The sequence below is a fragment of the Penicillium angulare genome (genome assembly GCF_028827245.1).
Source record: "Penicillium angulare strain IBT 27051 chromosome Unknown utg000002l_segment0_segment0, whole genome shotgun sequence".
NCBI classification, from domain to species: domain Eukaryota; kingdom Fungi; phylum Ascomycota; class Eurotiomycetes; order Eurotiales; family Aspergillaceae; genus Penicillium; species Penicillium angulare.
Genome location: NW_026623161.1, coordinates 2,173,686 through 2,196,138, shown reverse-complemented (window position 1 = coordinate 2,196,138; position 22,453 = coordinate 2,173,686). Strand labels below are relative to the sequence as shown.

At 42.4% G+C, this 22,453-nt stretch overlaps 6 protein-coding genes across 6 annotated transcripts; 1 reads left to right on the top strand and 5 right to left on the bottom strand.

Moving 5' to 3' along the window:
- Positions 1-1,333: 1,333 nt before the first annotated feature.
- On the bottom strand, positions 1,334-2,095 carry N7478_002268 (uncharacterized protein; the record flags this gene model as incomplete). Its single annotated transcript, XM_056918482.1, has 4 exons — positions 1,334-1,654; positions 1,683-1,773; positions 1,806-1,935; positions 1,990-2,095. 4 exons carry the CDS (start codon positions 2,093-2,095, stop codon positions 1,334-1,336), a joined length of 648 nt encoding a protein of 215 aa, XP_056784093.1.
- Positions 2,096-6,785: 4,690 nt separating this feature from the next.
- N7478_002267 (uncharacterized protein) lies at positions 6,786-8,302 on the bottom strand (the record flags this gene model as incomplete). The annotated part of the gene is made up of 3 exons (XM_056918481.1): positions 6,786-7,498; positions 7,582-7,941; positions 8,038-8,302. 3 exons carry the CDS (start codon positions 8,300-8,302, stop codon positions 6,786-6,788), a joined length of 1,338 nt encoding a protein of 445 aa, XP_056784092.1.
- Positions 8,303-13,572: 5,270 nt separating this feature from the next.
- N7478_002266 (uncharacterized protein) lies at positions 13,573-14,001 on the bottom strand (the record flags this gene model as incomplete). Its single annotated transcript, XM_056918480.1, has 1 exon — positions 13,573-14,001. One exon carries the CDS (start codon positions 13,999-14,001, stop codon positions 13,573-13,575), a length of 429 nt encoding a protein of 142 aa, XP_056784091.1.
- A 1,010-nt stretch (positions 14,002-15,011) lies between these two features.
- Positions 15,012-15,496, bottom strand: N7478_002265 (uncharacterized protein; the record flags this gene model as incomplete). Its single annotated transcript, XM_056918479.1, has 2 exons — positions 15,012-15,425; positions 15,485-15,496. The coding sequence occupies 2 exons, from the start codon at positions 15,494-15,496 to the stop codon at positions 15,012-15,014; spliced, it is 426 nt and encodes a 141-aa protein (XP_056784090.1).
- Positions 15,497-17,283: 1,787 nt separating this feature from the next.
- On the top strand, positions 17,284-17,853 carry N7478_002264 (uncharacterized protein; the record flags this gene model as incomplete). Its single annotated transcript, XM_056918478.1, has 3 exons — positions 17,284-17,540; positions 17,606-17,623; positions 17,676-17,853. The coding sequence occupies 3 exons, from the start codon at positions 17,284-17,286 to the stop codon at positions 17,851-17,853; spliced, it is 453 nt and encodes a 150-aa protein (XP_056784089.1).
- A 1,259-nt stretch (positions 17,854-19,112) lies between these two features.
- N7478_002263 (uncharacterized protein) lies at positions 19,113-19,813 on the bottom strand (the record flags this gene model as incomplete). The annotated part of the gene is made up of 3 exons (XM_056918477.1): positions 19,113-19,481; positions 19,541-19,670; positions 19,785-19,813. 3 exons carry the CDS (start codon positions 19,811-19,813, stop codon positions 19,113-19,115), a joined length of 528 nt encoding a protein of 175 aa, XP_056784088.1.
- Between the last annotated feature and the right edge of the window lie 2,640 nt (positions 19,814-22,453).

Here is a 22,453-nt window from a genome sequence, read left to right as displayed (position 1 = left end):
TATCAGACGAATCCCTTTCATCTCATCATGAATAGAAGATGGGACCGAAGCAGCTTCTCCATAGAAAGTATAATATCGTAGATTATATCGGTTTTTGAAGCGTGTAAGCCAACCTTCCGAGAAAGCAGGTTTTTATTAATTTTAATATTCAGGGATTCAAGACCAAAACTCGTTTACTTTGATCTAAATTAAAGAGCCAGTGATTAGATAACCACCATTGATATGCCCGATAGCCCAATCAGAGAGCTTTTGGTCTAATATAGGCCAAAAAGATGAGGAAGCACACATATTTGACCCTGTAGGCCCTGTATCAAGATATTCATATTGGGACGAAAGAATTCTTGAGACCGATATACGATTAATCTTACGGTTAAATTGGGACTGAAACCAATCTACACATACAGATTGGGTCGGTTTAGGGTTGGAATTAGACCAAAAGGCACATAATGCCTGCTTCTGTATGTCTGATATACCCAATCAGCTACGTTTTGGTAGTGGCAGGGCAGCTTGTATGGCCGGTCTGACGCATAGTAAGAGTAGAAGATCAGGCTTTTCAGACATTCTGATTGGTCGATATTGATAACTAAGCAGATGACTCAGCTGAAAAGTTGTGTGAAAAGGTAAGTGTGAAATAAGCGGGAGATTTGTATATAAAATCAAAAAAGTAGGTCCATCCAAGCAAACTGTGTCTCATACGCGGGAGTGTGCAATAAGTCGGTGTGCAATAACTGAGAGTTGACTGTATTTATAATAGATGCGCACCAGCTTCTTTAATCAGCTTAGCGGCAACCAGTTTCTTCACTCTATCCATCAATTAACTCCCACTGGAGACAAACATTAGATTCACCTCCAGGAGCTGATACCCTCATCAAGTTGAGGGCCCCAGTAACTCTAGAATAATCCAGCCATATATTTTGTTCGGGCCCGGGAATACCGTAGACGGTATTATAGTCTGAAGAGTACCGAATCTCTCCAGAAAATAACCCAAGGGAGTCAAGTCATTTTAGCTGGCATTCAATACAACGTTTTTGTACAAACTTTTTGAGTCTCTTGTGTATATACTTACTCATTAAACTCACTAGCTCGGAATACGAAAGTACAATTATACCTTGAAAGCCGCCATAGCAAACAAGATATCTTCCATAGCTACATCAGGATTCGCAATAAGCTCGCACACTTTTCTATCAGTATCCAGCAATTCAGAAGCCCTTAGCATCAGTAAATATTACACCCCCTAAAAGTCTTGAAATAGTATAGCACCTTCTCTACCAGAGTCACTAAGAGAACCCATCGGCTTTAAATATCCTAGATTATATATAACCTCAACTTCTTACTAAAGCGACGCTGCGTTTCCTTCATATAAATTTCGAAACCATAGGAATTTCAGATCCCGAGAAGTTTGAGATAATTCGATTGTTGAAGGTATACCTTCTAGCTTGAGGTTCTTACTCAGGGCCATACATTTAATACAACTATTGAAAAATTGGAAAGCCCGTCGAGCAGCCTCTGAAGTACTTCCCAAACAGTAGAGCCAGGAAAGACCCTTTTTCACCCCAGCCCAAAGTAGACCTACCGAGTCAATAGGAAATACGATTTCTTCCAATCTCGTTGGCACCGGACCAATTAAAATATTAAGAAATAAAATAACATTGGCCTGTGTAAGAACATAGAGTAAACCCCACCACTACGGGATCTGGTAGCACCAAGCCAGATCCGGCTGGTCTAGCAGTAGTGCAATAACAGCCAGGAAGGCCCAAAGATAGCTTAGGACGACTGTATCCGCAAATCATTCGCTAGAACCCCACAAGCCATTCTTCTTTTCAAAAGCAGGACTGTTAAGGCACAGTCGATTGAGCACAATGTGAGTACTATAGTAATTTAGAGCGAGAGAAAATTGAATTGGTGACCTGCTCACTAGCAGGCTGATTCGACTACCTTAAAAAGAGAAGGAGGGGTATATAGTCGATACCCAATAATCTAGCTTCTTACTATAAAAAGCAATACAGCTTTCAACCCTACCCCAACCTACCCGCAAGCTGTCGATCACATATATTTTATTTGTGATATTATAGGCAATCAAAGCCAGATCCACCATATAGAAAAAGTAGAGAGACTAGGAGGGCGCTAAAGAGTTTATAAGCGTCCCTTAAGAATCCATTTGCTCCTTACCCATATATATCGTCCACTGGAGCTTATTGATAGGCTAAGCGATGTCGGGGACCGCAATATCCAGACCTAGATTAAGAATTGGCGGAGGTACGGAGCAAGAATTAGTTCCAAGACAAGAAACTCTCCCAGTCATGACAAAAAGATGATTTTCTAAGCGGAAAATCGACCACCACAGCTGCTTCCGCGCTTCTCCTAATTTGACGTCAAGCCCGTTGATCCTTTTATCAAGATTAAGCCCTAGCGCGATGTCTGAACATAAGACAGTACCAATCATGTTCCATGACCTAAGAGGTTGTTAAGATCCAATAAAATGAAGAGCGTCCTTCTGAGGGTAATGAGAACGACATACCTATTTATCTACAACTGAATTAAGAAGAGAAAGGCCATGAGCGCTTCGGCCTGCACTTGCTACAGACCATCATGGTCATAAAGAATATTTTCTGAAAGACTGAGAGATCTAGCTCGCACAGTAAACAGGTTTTCATCGGCCCCCTGCGGCATTTCCAGTATAGAAAGTCAGCTCAAAGCATAAGCGATGGCTAATATCATATTAAAGACAGCCAACCATTTCCTACCAGGGTTTTTTCCCTCCGAGTAGCAGCAATTATACTAAGCAACAAAAAGATCCGGTCGAATGATTGGCAATAAGATATAAACCTTCTCTAAATAAACCCGTAATAACATATCTACTAATACTTTTGGTGGCAAAACAACAGCATTAGTCTTGTCTGGTTCTAGTATACTCTGATAGTCCAGGTAATAATTCATCGATACGATTGAACCGTCAATTAGGTACTAGAACTATGAAGTCAAACTTGGAGTCATTTCCTTGTCCCTCTACTTCGAAGATTGTAAGTCCAACCGCTGCATCCACACAACTTCAGAGTTTTATCCAATATATCCAGTCGCTCTGCTCTTTTCACTTCGATCGAAATCTTCGTCCACGGCAGAGATCTGCCCCTAGGAAGCGAGGGACAACAAGAATGTGCTAGAAGATCTTCTATCACTCCCCTTTTTCTTTGCTTGCTTTAGCTTCTATCAATATCTATATTAACCTACTCACATATTGATATTACCCCCTTACAAGCACCTAAACATACTTTAAGAGCCTTAGCAACTCGGTCGGCTATAGGCCCCTTAAGTCCTTAAGAAATATCCTCAAGCAATTCCCAATAACTCTCGATTTCTTTCCGCATCAATCCAAGTTCATTTTCCAGTCGAACTTCTTTCCTTTCAGGATAAAAGCAATGATTCATGTCTTAAGCACAGCACTGTAAGCAGGCTGGCCTGCTCCCATCGCATTTACTTTTACGATCTCAGCAAGATTAGCAAGCCCAGCTAACACGCCCAGCAACTCTTTCTCGCCTTTCGCGTCACAAGCGTAGAATAGGAACCTTAGCCGACATTTCCGCACTGTAAATGTTTGATCTAGAAACTTCAAAAGCCTCGACAACAGGATAGGTTTCGAGGCGATTGTGGTAGCCATTAGATCTTAATATTTCAAAAAGCCAACAAAGAATACTTCACAAAGCTGCGGGGTTTAGAGCACATCTCTCATTTAATTCGCGGAACACCTTCCAAGAGATCTGATTGGTCCTTAGTCATTGCCAAGAACGGATTATATAACTTAGACCGTCCTCGGCCAACCAGAGTCGTCCGATTAGAGCACAAACAGCTACATCCAATTCCTCATTTGCATTTTGATTTTCTTTTTACGTCATCGTGTTTTTGTTTCTCTGTCTGGACATTTTTGTAAGTCATGGAAACTAGAGCTTAAAACACTATCGTACTAGGAATCATAAATGATGAAAGTTGGCGGTCCGCTATTCAGCTGGGACCGGAGACTACGGTCTACGGTACCCAGGAAATTCGGGCTAAAGCGTCAACCAGAGAGGATATTCACATCTCCCAAACAACCATTTTACAACAGACACATAATCAATTAGGACTAGAATCCCCTCTAGCCACGTAGTGATTACCAAAGACTTCCTTAGTCTTAAGTTCTGTTATTGATCTTGCTATACATTTCCATAATATTGATTTGCCCACGTGATAAAAGGCAGGAAAAGTAAATAGGTATACAGAGATGACTAAAGGGAGGAATACAGCCTATTTTATTATAACCCATCACTCAATCACTCAAAAGGCCGAAACAATCACAATAGGGCTCTATTCCAGTAGCTCTAAATAATCACGACATAGAAGGTACACTTTAATAAGATAGTCCAATACAACTATAGCCCAGCGCCACACTCGAAATCGGCTTGATCGTTATACACATTCAACCATTATTTTCTAGTTTCACTACCAAAACCTTAGCGCAGATCATAAATTAGATAGGCGCAGTAAGTTGAGGGACACTCCAAGACGCTGTTCATATGGCATTACAACTTTAAGTGCTGCTCAATTTACACAATGTATACACTAAGTGTCAGCAGAATAGACCGTAGAAGAATTAGATAACTTCAGTCTTCCAAAACATCTGAGGACCCAAAGGAAAAAGTTATTTCTCCTTATGTGCCAAGGGCCTCAAGGCATCTGATGGCTCACCAAAATATAGAAGAAAAAAGCCGGCTTCACCCCCATTAAACGGCCGCAAGCTCCAGCCAATTGACAGCCTTTTTGCCTCACCATAATACTTCGTCAATATATCACGCTAACGTAAATCGTCACAACGACTTACATTTTAGCAATATATATACCTAGTAGAAATCTGCCATTTCATTACAAGTATTAAAATCAATAAGTTTTTGATGGAGCACCCGTCTGAAAACAATAGAGCCAATGATTTTGGTTTTGATCCCGTCTCTCCAACAAAGCATACGGAAGACCGAAAGAAAGAACAGATTACGAGGAGCAATTATAGTGCCTGTGAAAGAAGCCTCTACCACCGAGTAAAGACGAAGCTATCTCTTGACGAAACTAAGACTCATACTATGCCAAGCCTCGGGAGCCATTCCTCAGAAATCATCCTCAAATACCCAGAAAACTGGACAGCAACGGAATTCTGGGGGTTTGATCCACCTGGTACCAATCAGGGAGACTTCGCGTCAGGAAAAATCTATATACAGCATAGTCCTGAGAATCAAAAAGAAGCACGCCGAGGAAAGTATTCTACCTCTTAGGAAATAGTCAGCGGCCCGGTCTGCAACGAGAAAGTGCCTGTGCAGCTAGTTGCAGAATTCGATACCAAAAGCAACACGTTACCAATTGGGACTGGAATCCTCTGTGGCCACGTAAGTGACTACTAAAGCCTAGTGTTGTCATTAATCTCGCTATACAATTTCATGGAAATTATTTGCTCTCGTAAAGAAAGGCAGGAAAGTAGATAGGTATATTGAGATGAGTAAAAGAGAAACGCAGCCGATTTTTTCATGACCCATCAATCAAAAGACCGAAACAACTACGATGGAATTCTTTTCCGGTAGCTCTAAATAATCGCGACAAATAACTAAAGCTTTAATAAGTTGGTTACCAACCCAACTATGACTCTGCCAATTGTGTCCAAAAAGAGAAAGAAAAAAAAGAGGCGCGAGGGCCTCTTAAGATCGGACAAAAAGAATCTGACGCTTATGTTCGAAGGCCAGGACACACTTGGCATGCCCCCGCAAGTGCATCTCATGTAGGACAGACAAATCGTAAAATTGTACATTAAAAATTCAGAGGTAATGCGTAGAATCGCAAAGTACCTATCTCATATGCAAAACTTTGTATACTGATCCACGAAGCATTACTGCATAAGAATGATTGCGATACTCTCGACACTAAATAAGGCAGATTTTAGAACCATAAACTCCAATTATCAAAAGATTATAATGCTAAATTGAATAAGCTCGCAATCGTTTTGATCGACGCAGCGGAGGCCCTTTGGAAGCTTTCATGCTGTTCAGTCCCTTATTCTCTTCTATTTCTCCACATTGTGGCTTTTCTGTATGACGGGTTTTCCGAGATGAGGGCTTCATATGCTGAGTTTAAAACTCCGATTCTTGCGCAGGTGTGTGTTCTGCCACCTTTGCCATGCTCCTCGTCGATCGTCTGATTGGAGTTTCGGCTGAGTTGGGAGAAACATCTTTAACTGGTGATCCACCAGAGCAAGAGAGGAATTCAGTATCTGATTGACTGGGCAAAGCCATCGTAATGGGAAGAGGGGGTGCCTCCAAAAGGCGCGGATCAATATTTTCAGCACAAGGTCGACGGAGGAGGCGGGAGTCTCGGCCTTTTGTCGATTCTCCATCTCCAAAGACACTTCTCTGGATGAAACGTCGCTATAGTTAATTGGTGATACCTGTGGGAGATGACATAACTTGATTTTGATATTATATGAATGTTCAGTAGAAGCATGGGCCAAAAATTTGGTGATATCGCTGAACTGAGGGACGTTGCGACAGCTTTCCCAACTACAGCTTATTCCGTTGCGTGCATGGGTCAGATGCATGTCAATTAAGTGGCGACGAAGAGAGTCCTGTCGGTTGTTGGGGAATTTATGCGGAGGAGGATTCGATACCGATTGGCGGGATAGACCACAGCAAATGATGCATACATTCGTTGGACATTCCATAGTGTCTTCTTCGAGGCACAGCAATTCTTCTGACTGATCGAGCAATTCATCTTCATCATCAACATCCCAATTGACTCGATTGCCACGCCTGCTCGGCTCGTTCAACTGAATCAATACAACCATATCCTTGGTAACCTGGATACGTCGAGCGAGTAGTTTGTCCCTCGTCAAAGCTCTCTACATCGGGCCCATAGAAGTTTTCCACCAAGCGTGCCCGTTCGGCAAAAACATAATCAGGAACAGGGAATTCCCAGCTTTCATTATCAGTGTTTTCATCGTCAGAGACTTCATCGGACTCGTCGAGAAGTTGCTTTATCTGTCTGTCCACTTCTAGTACGGGCGCATTTTGGAAATGATCTTTCCTAGCTGCCTTTCTCGTGTCAGTTGCTAGCCTCTTTCGGAGTTTAGAGATTTCTTTTTTGACATTCTCATGCTTTTGGTAGAGATGCGGGAAGGGCTCCCGGGCATTTTTGATACTACCTGCCAAGGATATCATTTCCGCTCTGAGTTCTCTCTTCTCTCGTCGAAGCTGCAGAATATCCGGATGTTGGCAAATAGCACGTTTATGCGTTTCGGTGAGCTCGGATGGAGCATTAAGATCCCTTTTCCTGAGCATACTCCCGGCAGAGCGGAGTAACCCTTCCTGGGACGGTCGAAGAAGAACAACATGCTGGAGATCGCGTCCAATAAATTGCGATTGGTAATGCTTTTCAAAAACAGCATCGCCAGACTGACCAAGCACTCTTTGCCGCTCCTGACTGGTGAAATTGGCTAATTCTGCTTATTAGCCTCGGTGGAACTTCTTGTTTCTACGATGTTGTGGTTTTCGTAAATTTAGTGCGCAAATAACTTACGATTAACGTCGTTTGCCGTCCAACAGCGAAAATTATAATGTCCGATGTCGTCTTCAAATCTAGCATCTCGACCCAGTTCTTTTAGAGCCTGCCGACTTGATTCGTAAGTCATCGCTAGAGAGCCATGAAGTTCATAACCATACGGAGTGCGCTCAAAGCGTCGCAAGAGAGGTATATTGAGGACTTCGGGCTTCCACCGGAGGAGAAGGGAGGATTGATGTTTAGGAACTCGCAGCCGCCAAATAAGCTCAGGTGTGAGATCAGTATTGACAAACACTCCATCGCGGAAAGCAAACAAGATTATCTGAGCAATAGGGCAATATACTAGATGGTTAATCACCATACATAAAGAATTTGGTTCTAGTGTGAGCATCAGCATTTCGTATATAGCGCATAGATATATAGAAGAGGGGTTCTCCTACCCGTCAGCACCCTCCGGTCGACCTTTTAGATTACGAAACTCTATGATAGCACAGAGAACATCACGTTTGCTCTGACAGTCTTTCAGGTAGAAAAGTTCAATATCGCGATAGCAGACGGATTCGGGAAGATCTTTCAAGGATATGTACTTCGGAAGATCACTTTGGAAGGTATGAGCTCGTTTGCGCTTGCCCATAGACGACGATTCACCAGGCAGAGAAATATTTCGTGATAGCAAGACGCCGGGGCGAGTCCCAGTAATAGCAGACCATAGCTGTACTGTAGCAAATTGGACGATCATACTTCCATGTCGAAAGAACCGCGAATGGACCCAGTGATGCCGGTAGATCACACAGAAGACATCTACATCCAAAGTGTTCTTGTCCTTGGATCGTCGGGGGGATTTTGCGCTCGGCCGGGAAAGGCCCCTCGAGATACTATGTCGCGATTAATATTTAACTTTAAAAGAAGGAGATTTCTAAGATTAGACTGGGTCTCAGCTAGCCCATGATATTTCATATTCCATGAGTAAAGTTTTTGTTTAAACTATGGAAAGATAGAGCTTCCCCCTCGATTCATCATCGGGGAACCATTTAGACCTCAGTCTTATTCCCCCTTGTCTGCTGAACTATGTCTTTTTCTGATCTTAGTATGTCAATTTGAACTGTAGCAAGGGAGGTCGTTATTCCAAATGACTAATGCCCTTTCTGCTATAATCAGAACCAGTAAAGCCTAAAAGCATCCCATCAGTGGCATGCCATTTGCTCAAATGAATAGAAAAACTATCTCCAGACTTTGCAGTTACACCAAGAACAACGGTATCACCATGTTTGACCTCTCCAGTTGCATTTTGTGTCTCATTCTGAAGATACACATATGCTCCAGGATGTTTTTTTTTGCAGGAAGCGGAACCGAGGAGGCGGTGCAACTCACGTAGAGGCCCGTTGCAGGGTTCCTGAGAGCATATAGTTCGCCAAACTCGATCTAAAAAAAATCAACGTCTAAGTTGGCAGAAATAGATGCCTTCAGGAGTTTGGAAGTCAAAACAGCACCCCTGAATTTGATGCAATCCTTGACAACTAAGGATATCATAGCAATTGGTTCCGGCTTGAAACCTAGTCCTGGCTTGATCACTAGCAGGATGATTAGAATCGTTATCTGGGGAGGGCTTTTGGCGAACATACAGGGGGGGGGGATCCATTCTGTCCGATATACTGTCAGGTACTGAGATTGATCTCCATACCGGAGATGGAACATCCTGCCGGTCTTAGATTGCGCTTCCCGGAGCCATTTCCTATAAATTTCAATCCTCGATTTGTAGCGCCGAGCTACTGTCGGGCAGATTGTTGGGCACCATTCGGGAAGACTGGTCGGTACCAATTAGCAAATTTATGACTTGATCTAACAATCTTCATCAAAAAACTTACTCGTGGGCGAGAATGGGGCCAGTCTCAATTACTTGCCACTTCTGAGTGGCTTGCATTCTTATACTCAAATTAATTTTATTGCCACGCTTCCGCTCAGTTCCGCTATCAGATTTAGACAAACCAAAAACTTCAAAATCTTCCCTTTTACGGAGGATGCTAACTGGATTTCCATGGGCATTTAAGTATCAGGCGTGTTTCTTTGTCGCTTTCACGTGAAGGCTTCTGAGGCCAAACAGTGTCTTCCTACTCGGGATCATGCGCTGAATATACGCGGGCAAGATAGTTGTGGACAGACTAAAGCTGCGATAGAGAAAATAGAAATGGGTGAAGACAAAGCGAAGAAAGAATGCCTCGATATTGAAAATAACCAGCAACGCCCTGGTTCAAGTCATTATACCAATGCTTCCCCATGATCTTGCAACCGAATGTGATGTTGAAGACGGTTGTGTCGGTCATAGTATGCTGGCTCTGCGGAGCGGGATAATGTGCCAAGACCGCAAAAAAAGTACTTCGATGATCAAGTGAAATTTTTGTGCCAAATGCATTAATTTCTACAAAATTGCTGTTTGACAGTTTTTTTTTTCGTAAATTTGAAGATCAAAAACACACACAGACCGTATGCGGCCGTGTGAAAATAAGCCCATCCCGCCGTTTACTTAGACACAGATAACATAAAACAAAAATTTTAGTGAAGGATACTCTTCTCGTATGGTTTTAACATCTCCAATAAACTGGTGAACCGATGCTCCGTCTACATAGAACAAGGAATCTGGTGATCTACAACGGTGAGTCTGGGAAATTGGTGGTGGCGTTTTTGGAAACTTTAGGTCGGTCATGAACTTGAAAATCCGGGTATTGACCATACTGATGGTTAAAAAAGCACTCTGAAAAATCAACATTCATCCATCCTGTTCTAATTCAGGAATCCTCAATGATTAATTTGCTTGCTGGCATACTCACTATCGACAGGATGCATTTTCTTAAGTTATTTAAAAACTGCAATTGGTCAGAGGTTTTGGTATTCTACTTCTCCTGAAGATCGGCTTTAGGACTTCTTCCTTTTGAGGACTGCAGTTTATTGAAGAACAATAGTGTCGCCTGTTGATAAAATTTAAGTTTCTGGAATGGCCAGTGATCCTCCTTCACGGTTGCTTAACCCCAATTCCAATAGGAGATTATTTCGCCAGAAACAACTTCGTTGAAGATCAAGTTTGATGAAGAAAGCATTTGAATATAGTAAAATGTGCGACGCCGATGTGTGCCTCGGAATTCGCCTCCGCCAAACCGGTTAAATTTGCTGGTTTTTAGTAGATACCGCCGGCTTCTGGACCTTTTTTCATTTATAAGTAGTACGTAGCCCTTATGAATTTAGACGAGTACTTAATTGATCTTTTAGGGCTTGTTTTTCCCACCGCCGAATTTTCTCGCTAGTCGAGACCTAAAGAGCTTGAGCAGGAGGCTAATGGATATACCCGGCAAGAAGTTTTCATTCGATAAATCTAAAAAATAGTCACTCTGTATTCGCGAAATTAATTTTATAATCTAGAATTTATAAGATAAGAATTTTATATATAAAGAGATAGAAGTTTTTTTCTATTCTGAAATGATCTATATTGGAGTAGAGTAAAATAAGAGAACTCTTATAAAGGTTGATCTTTAGTCTTTTTTTTTATGCACAGTATTACTTCTGGAATTTCTCGCAAATGACAAAATTAAAGGTTATATTATTTAATCACTCCTATTCGAATCGCTATCCTCTTAGAGATATATGTTTTAGTTATTATGGTAAAGACTTGTTACCCTTAAATCTTGCGGCCTGCCTTAATTTTCTCTTGTATGTGCCCTTCTAGATCTTCTAAAAATAACCAGTGACTACAATCCAATCAGAACTAACTCCTTGCGAATATAAATAATCAGTAAGAAGGTGACCCTAACGACCTGATTATATCTATTTTGTATGAGATTCCCACTTATTGAACTAATGAATGATTCTGTCAAAATGCCTAGAAAAGCCGATATGGAATTTGATTTCGATTCTTTGACGGCCTAAGCTAATTAGCTCTCTGGAAAATCCTTCTATGAATATGATGGTACATCTACTTGATCCACCCATTATACAAATCGAGCTAATTATCTACATCGATATAGTAAACCGAAGATTATTACAGGCCGCCCTAAAGGTCTTTATCTTCCCTATCTATGTAGAATAAAAGATATTGCCTCTGTATTGATTGTTAGGTAGGAGTACCTATAGGACACTTATAGACAGGTAATCACCTGTGATATTACAGGGTCAGTGGTTCTTGTCTTACAATATTCCTACCTATCCCGCCTAGTGGCTATTCACCGCTACCTGAAGTAAGATGTTTATTATCTAATTAAGAGGTTTGGGAGACTTAATTATTCGAATATCCTCTTCGTCTAAGAATACTATATATATACTAATATATTATATACTTTTATTAATAACTTGCTACTAGTGCTTATATATATAATATCTTATCCGAATATTTATTCTACTGAGATAGAACTAGTATCTCTTATAGTACAGGTAAGTCTCTTAACCCCGTTCTAAGAATATTAACTAATAATAAAGATCCTTAATAGTATTTCTTATTTAAGTATATATAGATTAGCCTACCTAACTTTTGTATATTTGGACATTCTGCTCAATATGAATAGGATCGTTAAAATAGGTAAGCTTAACCTAATCTTCTATATATAGACTAAGCTTATAGAAATTTAGGTTGTTTAGAGGTTTATATAAACTATATCTTAGACTAAGTAGAGACTATATATACCGTTAAGCTTTTATCTATAATAATACAGCTTATATAAAAATACAATAAATCCGAAAACTTAGTGGGAATCGATAATTTACGTCAATAACCAGCTGACTTAAATGCTGTTGGGTTTTTTTCTATAACTACGGCAAGGGAACCTTTAGGGTCACTAAAAAAGGTAAGAAGTTTAGAAACTAAGCTTATCTGAGGTAATTGCTTACGGGAAATAGCACCCTCTCATCACCTCTATATATTTTCCACCGGCTGCTTTTATCACACTCACGAGGTCTGTTATACTTTCTGGTCAGGTGATATATACGATTTTTGAATGACAATGGTCTATACCATGATTTTGCAAAAGCCTTGGGCTGAATTCTTCGCACTTTGCTCGCATACAGCACAGAAAGACCTAGTCAGTGTTGAAACCGTTGAATATCGAGACTTATTTTTAGCGTCCTCTTTGGGCCCAATATGGCAAGCCATAATGGCATAACTACTCTGCCGACAAAGCCGCCCCATTTAATCGAAATTGCAACCATCACATCAAGTTCTCAACGGTATTTCTTGAACTCATTTTGCATCAGCTTGGCCAAAAGCTCCTGTACTGAGCTAAGGCCAGTGTACTTGTTATCGTTATGGGTACCATTTGTAGCATATTTTTCAAATCGGCTTCTAGTCAATCATCTGGTGCCAGAGGCAAATTCAAAGGACAACTTTCGCGCACTTGTTTGCGCACGTAGTTGCTATGTTGAGACATAAGCTATCATTTTCAAGATTGGCTTGACTCATAAACACCAACCATGTCTTGATAGACCGATGAGTGGGGCATTAGTAGCCATAGTTCCTTGGCGCAGCTGACACTTAACTGAGGCCCTCCAATATATGCGGTTCTTATACTACGTGGCCAAAAACTACACTTTGCCTCTATGGATAGGGCTCGAGGGTAAGTATTCGTAGGAGAAATTGATACTAGATGACATGCTTGTGCTTAGTCAAAGGCCAACTTTCGATGTTCAAAGATACGCTCTTAAGCTAGATATTTAAGTGCGGTGCTCAATCTAATCCGGCTCGATTTGGTGATCGGTGCCACTGCAGACATACTGTATGTCGTACCCGTCGATGTGGATTTTTTGCTCATAATCCTGCCAAAAAGTTATTTGGACCTTCTTAGTCTTCTTATTTCGCTGGTTCTTTACTTCCTCCTTACAGTATCTTCGCTCGCTTATTGGTGAGGCTCACTGATCTGTACAAAAGAGTTCAATTACATTGACCATCAAGCCTCACCACAGTTTGCGGAGTATGAGATATACCGTGTAGTATGATGACATATAAAGTCAAGTCATGGGTGCGATGAAATCAAACTAATCCAATTCTTGCATAATGGCGTTATGATGATTTTGTTTATCGGCATCAAGCTCCGCTTGGCTTGAACTTGCAGCCGATAATTCATACTTCTGAGAATTAGTTCCAAGCTCCGGTAATACTGGAACCTCTTGGTTGACCTTCCGCACAAGCTTCTTTCGCCGGCGCCAATAGATGTAAACAGCAACTAGCGCAAGCAAAAGCACTCCCAGTGCCGTTCCAAGACCAATGCCAGCGGAAGCGCTCGCAGAAAGCCCGTGTGTCCTGGTTGACTCTGTCCCCTCAGATGACGTTGTTGATTCATTAAATGTATTGCTTAAAGTGCCAGAGATAGAAGGCTTGGATGTAATGGATGATTCAGTAGTGGTGAGAGTGACGGCGCCTGCACTTTTGGTACTGGTGACAAAAACCACCGTCGTGCGCGGCATGTTGACCGAAGGTAGGAGCGTAATGTTGGGGTGCGAAGAGGTGAGTGAAAGCCACCACCGTGTAAGGGAGGAACAAAAAGGGACTTGGGATCAGCAATTAGAAAGCGAGATTGAATTTTGCCATTTGAACGCGGTCGCACTAACGATGGGAAAGACTAAATTAGTCAAAAGCACTTGCATATTAAAGGAATCACCTTGGTCTCCACCAGCAATCCCGCCTCGGGCTCTGCGAGGGCTTCGGAGAAGGGGCTTTAAGTGCATATGAATAGATCAGTCGGGGTGCGATTATCTTAACGGAAAACAAAACTCGTTTTTATCCACCTTTGCCTAAGACGCTGGGGTGCGAGATAGAGACGTCGGAAATTTAGACTGGAACTCGGACTATCACAGGAATTTGACACCATGCACCAAACTCATTCGCTTTATAGATAAGCTAGTGAGAACAATCAAGTAAACACACCTCTTTCCCGTAACACTTCGACAATCTTGAGTTGACTGCTTGCTCGGCGAGATTGTACCTCTTGATATCCAAATTAAGAAAGTCATTTTAGGCACTTAAAGGATCTTACAAAACAAATACAAATAGCATGCGACTGCTGTTGCTTTTTTTTGTGGATTATATCACTTGATACCAACTCGAGATTCAAAGAAACTTTTCTCGCCGATCCAACTCGCCGTATGAAAAGAGACACGTTGTCAGTGGAATGGGGAAGTAACCTGTGAGGGTCTCACGTATCGTTGAATGAGGAACGTGTCTTCCAAAGAATAATCAATATTAAGAAAGCTATAGTCAACTCTAGATACAAGACGTAGCGCGAGGAAACAAAAGAGAGAGAGCTTCCTCGCGTTCAGGGGAACCCAGATAAGCTATGTGGGTCCACATCCTCCACTTATCGTATATACATCATGTCAGTCTCTAACATAACCTATACGAAATCCTTGGACTCATCCTGGGACGCAACGTCTCAAAATTTTGAGATCTCACGCAGCTTTCCACTCAATCCAAGCCTCTACTCGATCTGAGATTCGCCGATGATTCTAGCCACTGTTTGAATCACGGACGACAGAGTAAAATGTATGGCCTGCTCGAGCTCTTTGCGGATGATACGATTCTGCACATCGGTGTTGGCTCCATCCAGCTGCTGCTGCAAGCTAGCCACCTGTTCTCTAACTTTACGAAACTCGTCGAGCACTGCTTGGTTTTCCAGGCTTAACCGTCGAATCTTTGCTTTTAGCTGGGCACGCTCAAGCTCAAACATTTGCGCCACATCGATCGCCGTCTGTTGCTGCTTCTCGAGACGTAACTTCAGTTGTCGCTGGCGCTCGTCGACGATCCGGATAAACTTGATACAGTTCGCGTGAACAATCCCAAAATTGGGGTCTCTCTTGTGCAGGGATGACCACCTCACGCGCCGGGTTGGCGACTATTAACCGAAACCGGCATAATTAGTTAAGAACAATTTGATCGGCCGAAGCAACATACCATGGCATTCATTTGGGTGCCCCGGGAGATATGAAGGTGCGGACGACCGGCTGTAGAACGATGAGGATGAAGCCTCTGGATTCTAGATTCGCCTGTCTCTGCTCGGGCTTGAAGCATTCGAGTAGGCATATTCGAATTCTGGACAGTGTCTGTCACCTTAGGCATGCTGGTTGACAGGAGAAAATAGAAAAAGATTATATTGCCGTATAAGCAGTAACACCTTTTCAAGTTTGGGGATGATGCTTGAATCGATGTAAATACCTCAATTTGACGAAAGGAAATGATCAATCAAATGAAAAGTAGGGAGTTGACATGGAGAAAGGCGTAGAACGTTCTTTCGCTTATTTTTGCTCGATGAGGGCGAATATGCTTTCTCCGACCATCGCCCAATCTCGGATCTTAATCCAACGCTAAACCGAAATTACATAGTGTAAAAATCGACACCCATTAATCCATGCGTCAACCTGCAACCATAAAAACACAGGACAAATAAAAAGGGGTAAAATATCTCCAGAGTCTCAACCAAGGATGAACCATGGGTCGACTTTGAGCTTGCGTGGGTCTTCCAATCAGAGCACCCCAAGAGGACCTAACACCTCTAAAAAATCTTCCCCACCCCACCGGAGTAAGTTAGAGCGGAAACTAATCATTCCTGAAGTCGTCCACTTGCAGATCAATTGTCTCGGCTAAATCGTGTGCACATATTGTTCTCGGGGCACAAGGACCAGTTCAAGTAGTCTTTTGTAGGTTCAGAGGTCATGCCATTGGCCCATTGCTGACTCGGCTAGGAGGCACAGGATTTTGCTCGCTTTACCATTCTCCTGTAACACGTTTTAAGAGAGCAGTAGCAAGAAGAATTTGTTTGCCGTGGGCCGTGTATACTCGATACCTGGACCGAGCCGTGAGCTCCACCATGGGGCGGAAGGCGATCATTCCCATGATTCAACCACGGTAGCATGTGCATGTCTCACATATGGTCACACGATACGTGGGATCCAAACCTCTCAAAAAGAATTGGCTGGCAAAAAAATATTGATGACGACCGCTGTTCGCTGACTGGGAGTGACGGGAATTTCTATAGCTCGGTCAAGCAACATGGCTTTTCGTTATGGTTAAACGGCCCGTTCAATTATTTCCAATGCGTGTTTGTGGACTAGTGAGATGGTATCACAGACAAATGAGTAAATCCAAAGTTTATCTCACGCCTTGCCTCTAATACTCTCTCCGAAAATGATGGGCAACATGGTGAAACACGAACGCTATGGACCGTTCATGTGGGTCTTATCTTGGACTGAGAGGCTAATTCTAGGTGAGAAAGAAAAAAAAAGTTTTCAATGCGGCAAATAGGGGCTTTAACCGTTATTTTTCATGTTTGATTAACACCCTCCGGTGGTTGACCGTCTTAGACGCAAGTCCACACGCCCTTGTCTATACACGTTTCCTAAAAGGTCCCTACTTTTATGACTATTTGCATGAAAATTTACTGGAGTTGAAGTTATGAGCTTAAAAAAAATACAAAGGGGGAAAAATGAAAAATCAGGATAAAACGGCAACGTTTGGAAGACATATCTCTAGCTGCACTGTTAGAGCCATCATTGCGTCTGCCTCTGCTAAGTGGAACAATTGTTCTCCACGCCAATTCCACTCACCAAGCCATAGATAGCTGTTTTCTACGAGGCCATCTCACAAATACTCCACAGGGGATGCTTTCATCTATAATAAGGTGGCACTTTACTCTCATCTCTGCAGTCTCACGTCCATCGTCGCTTTTTTTCACTTATCTGGCACTGCAATTGAAAATGCCTTCCGGTCAGAACTCATCCCCACAAATCGGCTCAAAGAGTTACAGGGAACGCCTTTGTCAGAGTCTGGCACCCCCTCGCCCTCAAAGGAAAAAGACAATCTGGAGCCCGTCAAGCTCAGTGGATGGTGACAATAATAGCGAAGACGATGTTCCAATGGAGAGCGAAGCAGACGAGGAAGGGCCTCCGAACGAAGAGATGGAAACCGTGTCTGATGACGAGACTGTCAAAGTCCTCCTAAAATGTGCTGCGGAGTACGTGCTTTGGATTGACCCTGCTTTTACTGATACTTCCTGAATCTCAACTGACGGCCTCCTAGCGTGGACAAAAGACTACTGTAGGCGAACCATGCTTTACAAAAACAGAGGAGACTTGCTAAAATCAACCAGACGTATGACGGAATCGGTAGAAAGCACTCAACAAGACGTGGAGAATTTGAAGGTGGCTATCCGGAACATTGAGGATACACTACAGGGATGGCAAAAGTATTTGGGGATCGGGGATGAAAAAGGGAAAAGCGGTGCTCGCAGCGGTAGCCGCCTTGCACGGGCCAAGCCCCTGGCATAAACGTATGTAATCAAAATATCTTAGGTAATGAACGTATCAAAGAAAACCATGGGCTCTCATGCATTCCCGAGGCTTCCGCAACTCGAGTTCGAAGAAGCTTTCACCATTTTTCTCCACCGCCATACCACTAGGGTGCAGATCGTTGATCCAATCGGGCATTTTATGGAGCACCTTGGACTAGATCCCCCTACTGAGGTTCGAGCTAGACTAGATGTGGTCAGCCCCCCAACGCAGATCAAATGTCAGCTCGGACACATTCAGGAGCCGTCTTGGCCGAAGGTCCGGACCGTTGAAAGTTCCACGGCTCACCGGGGAAGTCGCTGCTCATTTCCGATTTGTTTCTGATCTATCCTGCTCTCCAAGGTTGGTCGGCTGGCCTCTATTTGTTTTCCTTCTCCATCAATACAAGACGTATTTGATTATCTCATTTCCTATTGCGGTGCAGAGGTGAGTAGCTACGTAGATGTAATCTCCCACTTCCCCTTTACTTCCTTCACGGAGAATTTCGCGATCATACCGAACGAGCGCGATCGGCTCTGGATCCAGCAATCGGAAACCAGATTTCGCTCATAACGTGGTCGGAGATGCATGCGAATTTTTTCATTGGCTGTCTGATTAAATTTTTTCCATTCGTCGGAAGTAACCTCCCCCTGAAATAAAATGACTCGGGTTCGAACCCCACTAGATCAACAGTATAAGCCTAAGCTTGGAGTTTTACCGCGGTCCTCCCCGACCCGTCTTGATCAAATTTAGTTATGATAGGTATGATTTTCGGAAGAGTAATCGCTATAGGGGCTAGGCGAGGGACTAAGTGCAGGCGTGGTTGCGGAAGTAGGCTAAGCTCACCTAAGATAATTGTTGTGTTCTTACGTGCAGCTCTTAGCGCGCACTGTACGCGATCTACACGCGATCACCAGCCCACGCGGCTGCTTTACTCGGAGGATCTCAGGATGAAGTGTATAATAAATTATGCTTAGATACTTAGCTAAATAACATTAAAGGACGTCTTTGGCTACAGAACATCATGAAGCCTGCGCACCATGTGGTGCGGTAGTGGACATATTCGGCTGGTTTGGTATAAGCCCATTGCTAAACCACCCTGCCCCCGGCAACGTCATAGGTGCGCTTGGCAGCGTATAGGGGCCCATACCTATAGATGGCGCTATCTGACTCACAGGGTGGTCTTGAAACATATCGGATCCTGGTAAAAACGTGGAATATTGTCTGTTCTCCAGCATAGACTTGTTCTCCGAGACGCCCTAGGCAGTGGCGAGGATATTGGTACGGATTCCGTCGAGGATGGATTGAACCTTAGTCCACGGCACTTGGTCCTGAGAGCGGGCAATTGAAGTCTTATTCTGTTGCTTTAACTGTGCGACCTTATTCTCGAGCTCCCCGCAACGCCTCTCAGTCTGTTCCTTGTCCGCGGTGGCTTGCTGTAGTTCCGTACGCAGCTTCTGTATGGAATTCGAGGCTTTATGCCTCTCTTTGCCGAAGGTCGCATTCAGGTGGCGGGTGTCTTGGTCGGCCTCATCGAGCATATCCAGACAGTTCCGGTATACCTCCTCCCATGAAGGGTCCTCTGTCGGCTCAATCATAGCCTCTTTCTTAGTATTTGAGACGAATGCCTAGGCACAGATTGTCAGCAGTAGTCTAGATAGTAACTGAACAGAAGGCCTACCTATACCTGTGAAGACTTTCGCTTCGGGTTCGTCAATTTCGAAACTCGGCCAGAATCACTGCTCAGCTTCTTTGCTCCTACATCCGTCTTCCCACTACTTCCGGTCTGACCGGGGTTTGTCACACAGCTGACTATGCTATAAGAGCTCTTGAAGTCAGTGAAAGGATAGCGGAGCTGAGCAGGTGTCTTTACTTAACCGCATCAGTGGACAAATCTAGCTTTATATAAGAGGGCGCGTAGCCAGTATGACGCTAGTACAAGTCCAACACGAAGACCCATTGAGTTCAACGCCGTTTATCCCCGTGTGTCAAATCTAAAAGCTAGTGAAGGATCGTTCATGATCCCTGTCAATTAAACTGTTAGTTGACCGATACCAAGCCACGGGCATTTATAAGAAAGACAGGCCCGTATTTCTCTTTTGTTTTTGGTGTTTTTGGTTTTTTGTTTTTTTTTAGAAAAAAAAAAAAAAATACGAGGTATCGTTTTTCGACGAAGATCCCCTCTGCAATCAGCTCCGTTTTGCTCATAACCGGTCGTCAAAATCCTACCAACCAATCTCATTGAGAGGCTTGGGTCCTACGTGTCATGTGACTGTAATTGAGGTATGGGCATACTACTGTGGTCGAACCATGGGAATAACTGCCTTTCTCCCTATAGTAGAGCTTACGGCTTGGTCTAGATATCAAGTACACCGGCCTACTATAAATGGTTCCTACTGCTACTGCTCCCTGAAACGTATTGTACAGGAGTGGTGTAGTAAGGAAAGCTCTTATACTTCCTAACCAAACCAGTAATAGGCTAAGGGTATGGCCACTAAATAGGAGACTACTTAAATTACTTCTTGTGCCTCAAAAACAATGTGTACATACGATTCAGCGAGAACAACTGATCTATAAGTTAATTACTTTAGGGACAATTAATTTAATTTGACTCTAAACTCTACTCCTAGTAGAGAGCAAAGCTTTTTCAGAAGTATTATACGGACCTTTTGGGTGCTTTGATTAGAAGACCTACATAGACTAAAAAACAAACTATTATTCACCTATTGTCGAAACTTATAATGTTTTACCCCTTTCGAGGCGGAATTTATTTATTTTCTGTATATAATAGGCTAGCGCAAATTGGTAATAAATTAATTTACACTGAATTAAACCTATAATTCCTCAGTCTAGTATAAGATTAAGATTAGAGATTGGCCGATAGTTAGATTAGGTCCATTCACCTCTATTAGGAAAGTAAAGCAAAAGAACATTCTACTTGTTCCTTCTTTATATTATAACTATTTCTACACCAACAAGGAAAACCGTTTCTACACAAAATTCCGAATAGCTTGACTAAGTATACCACATCCATATAGTAAAGCAAATTCTCCTGCTTCAAGAAGGTGAAATTTATCTGCTCTCCCGGCCTAGTACAATGGTTCAGCTTCTAATCGTCTTCAATAAAAAAGATTCTATCGATATCCGTAGTTAATAAATAGATTAGCTCTATAGATAGGTCATAACTATTCAGAAAAAAGACTATAACTAATCTTTTTTTTACAAGCCGGTCAAACATTGGAATTTGAACCACTTAACAATTCTAAGAATATAAGCCTGTCTTCTAGGGGATATAAGGACGCCTTACCTTAAGCCAATAAATACTAATAGCAGAGAGATCCTATGACTGACCCTAGCGTTTGCACTATTATACATAGATTACAGCAGGAGAACCATGAGATAACAACTTAGCTTAATATACTTCGAAAACAACAACAGGAGAGCCAGAAAGCACTTGCTATATAGAAAGTATTTATCTCAGGTCTTTTAGGCGATATATATGCTGGCCTGTTGTCTGCCGCCAAGCTGCTTCAGCAGTAGATAAAGAGGCCACTAGGGTATTAAGAGGTCCAGTAGAGTTCATATAACTTATACAGTTATAGATTATAGCTTTAGGTCTGTCCACTTTGTTATATCTTCAAACTTAGACAAAGCTATTTAAACCTAATAAATCAGCTTTTTGAGTACTTTTAGTAGTTTTAATTATACTTAGTACACCCGGTGAAAGCCTATAGCTTTCAAACTACTCCCAAGTGAATCTAGTTTTACGTAGTTATATGATCAACATCGGATTTCCTTTTTTAGTTATAAGTCGGGGGTTGGGGGATTTAGCTACCTTGGTGCTCTTATAAAAACTAAAAACTATAAGAAGACTCAAATGTCCCAGGGTTTAGAAAGCAGGATCTGGCAATCTGTCTTTCTAAAGACTTCCTTTATCCCCTCCTCCTAGTGATACCGGAGGAGTACAAAGTCATCAACCGGGCTCGTTACTTGAATAATTGCACAATAAGGGCTGGTGACCTCTTTAATATCATACTACACTAGTTTCGTCACCTTTCCAATCAGACTACATCGGGCTTATCACCTATATAATTATATAGAGAGGGCTACTACTCCCTTCGGGTTCGTCATCTTATAAAATTGCACAGAGAGGGCTACTACTCCCTTCAGGTTCGTCACCTTATAAAATTATATAGTGAGGGCTAGTGACCTCTTTAATATCACACTACACTAGTCTTATCACCTTTCTAATCAGACTACATTAGGCTCGTTACCTATAAAATTACATAGAGAGGACTACTACTCCCTTCGTATTTGTCACCTTATAAAATTACACAGAGAGGGCTACTACTCCCTTCGGGTTTGTTATCTTATAAAATTGTACAGCGAGGGCTAGTAACCTCTTTAATATCACACTATACTAGTCTCGTTACCTTTCTAATCAGACTACATCAGGCTTATTACCTATACAATTAGACTTATAGGGCTTATCTACCTTATTAATCTCAGATACTTCAGCGATTAGTAGACACCTCTACATAGTACTAAAGACTAGTACCCAAACCTCTCAGTGGGGAAACTAAGGCCTACCAGATAGAGG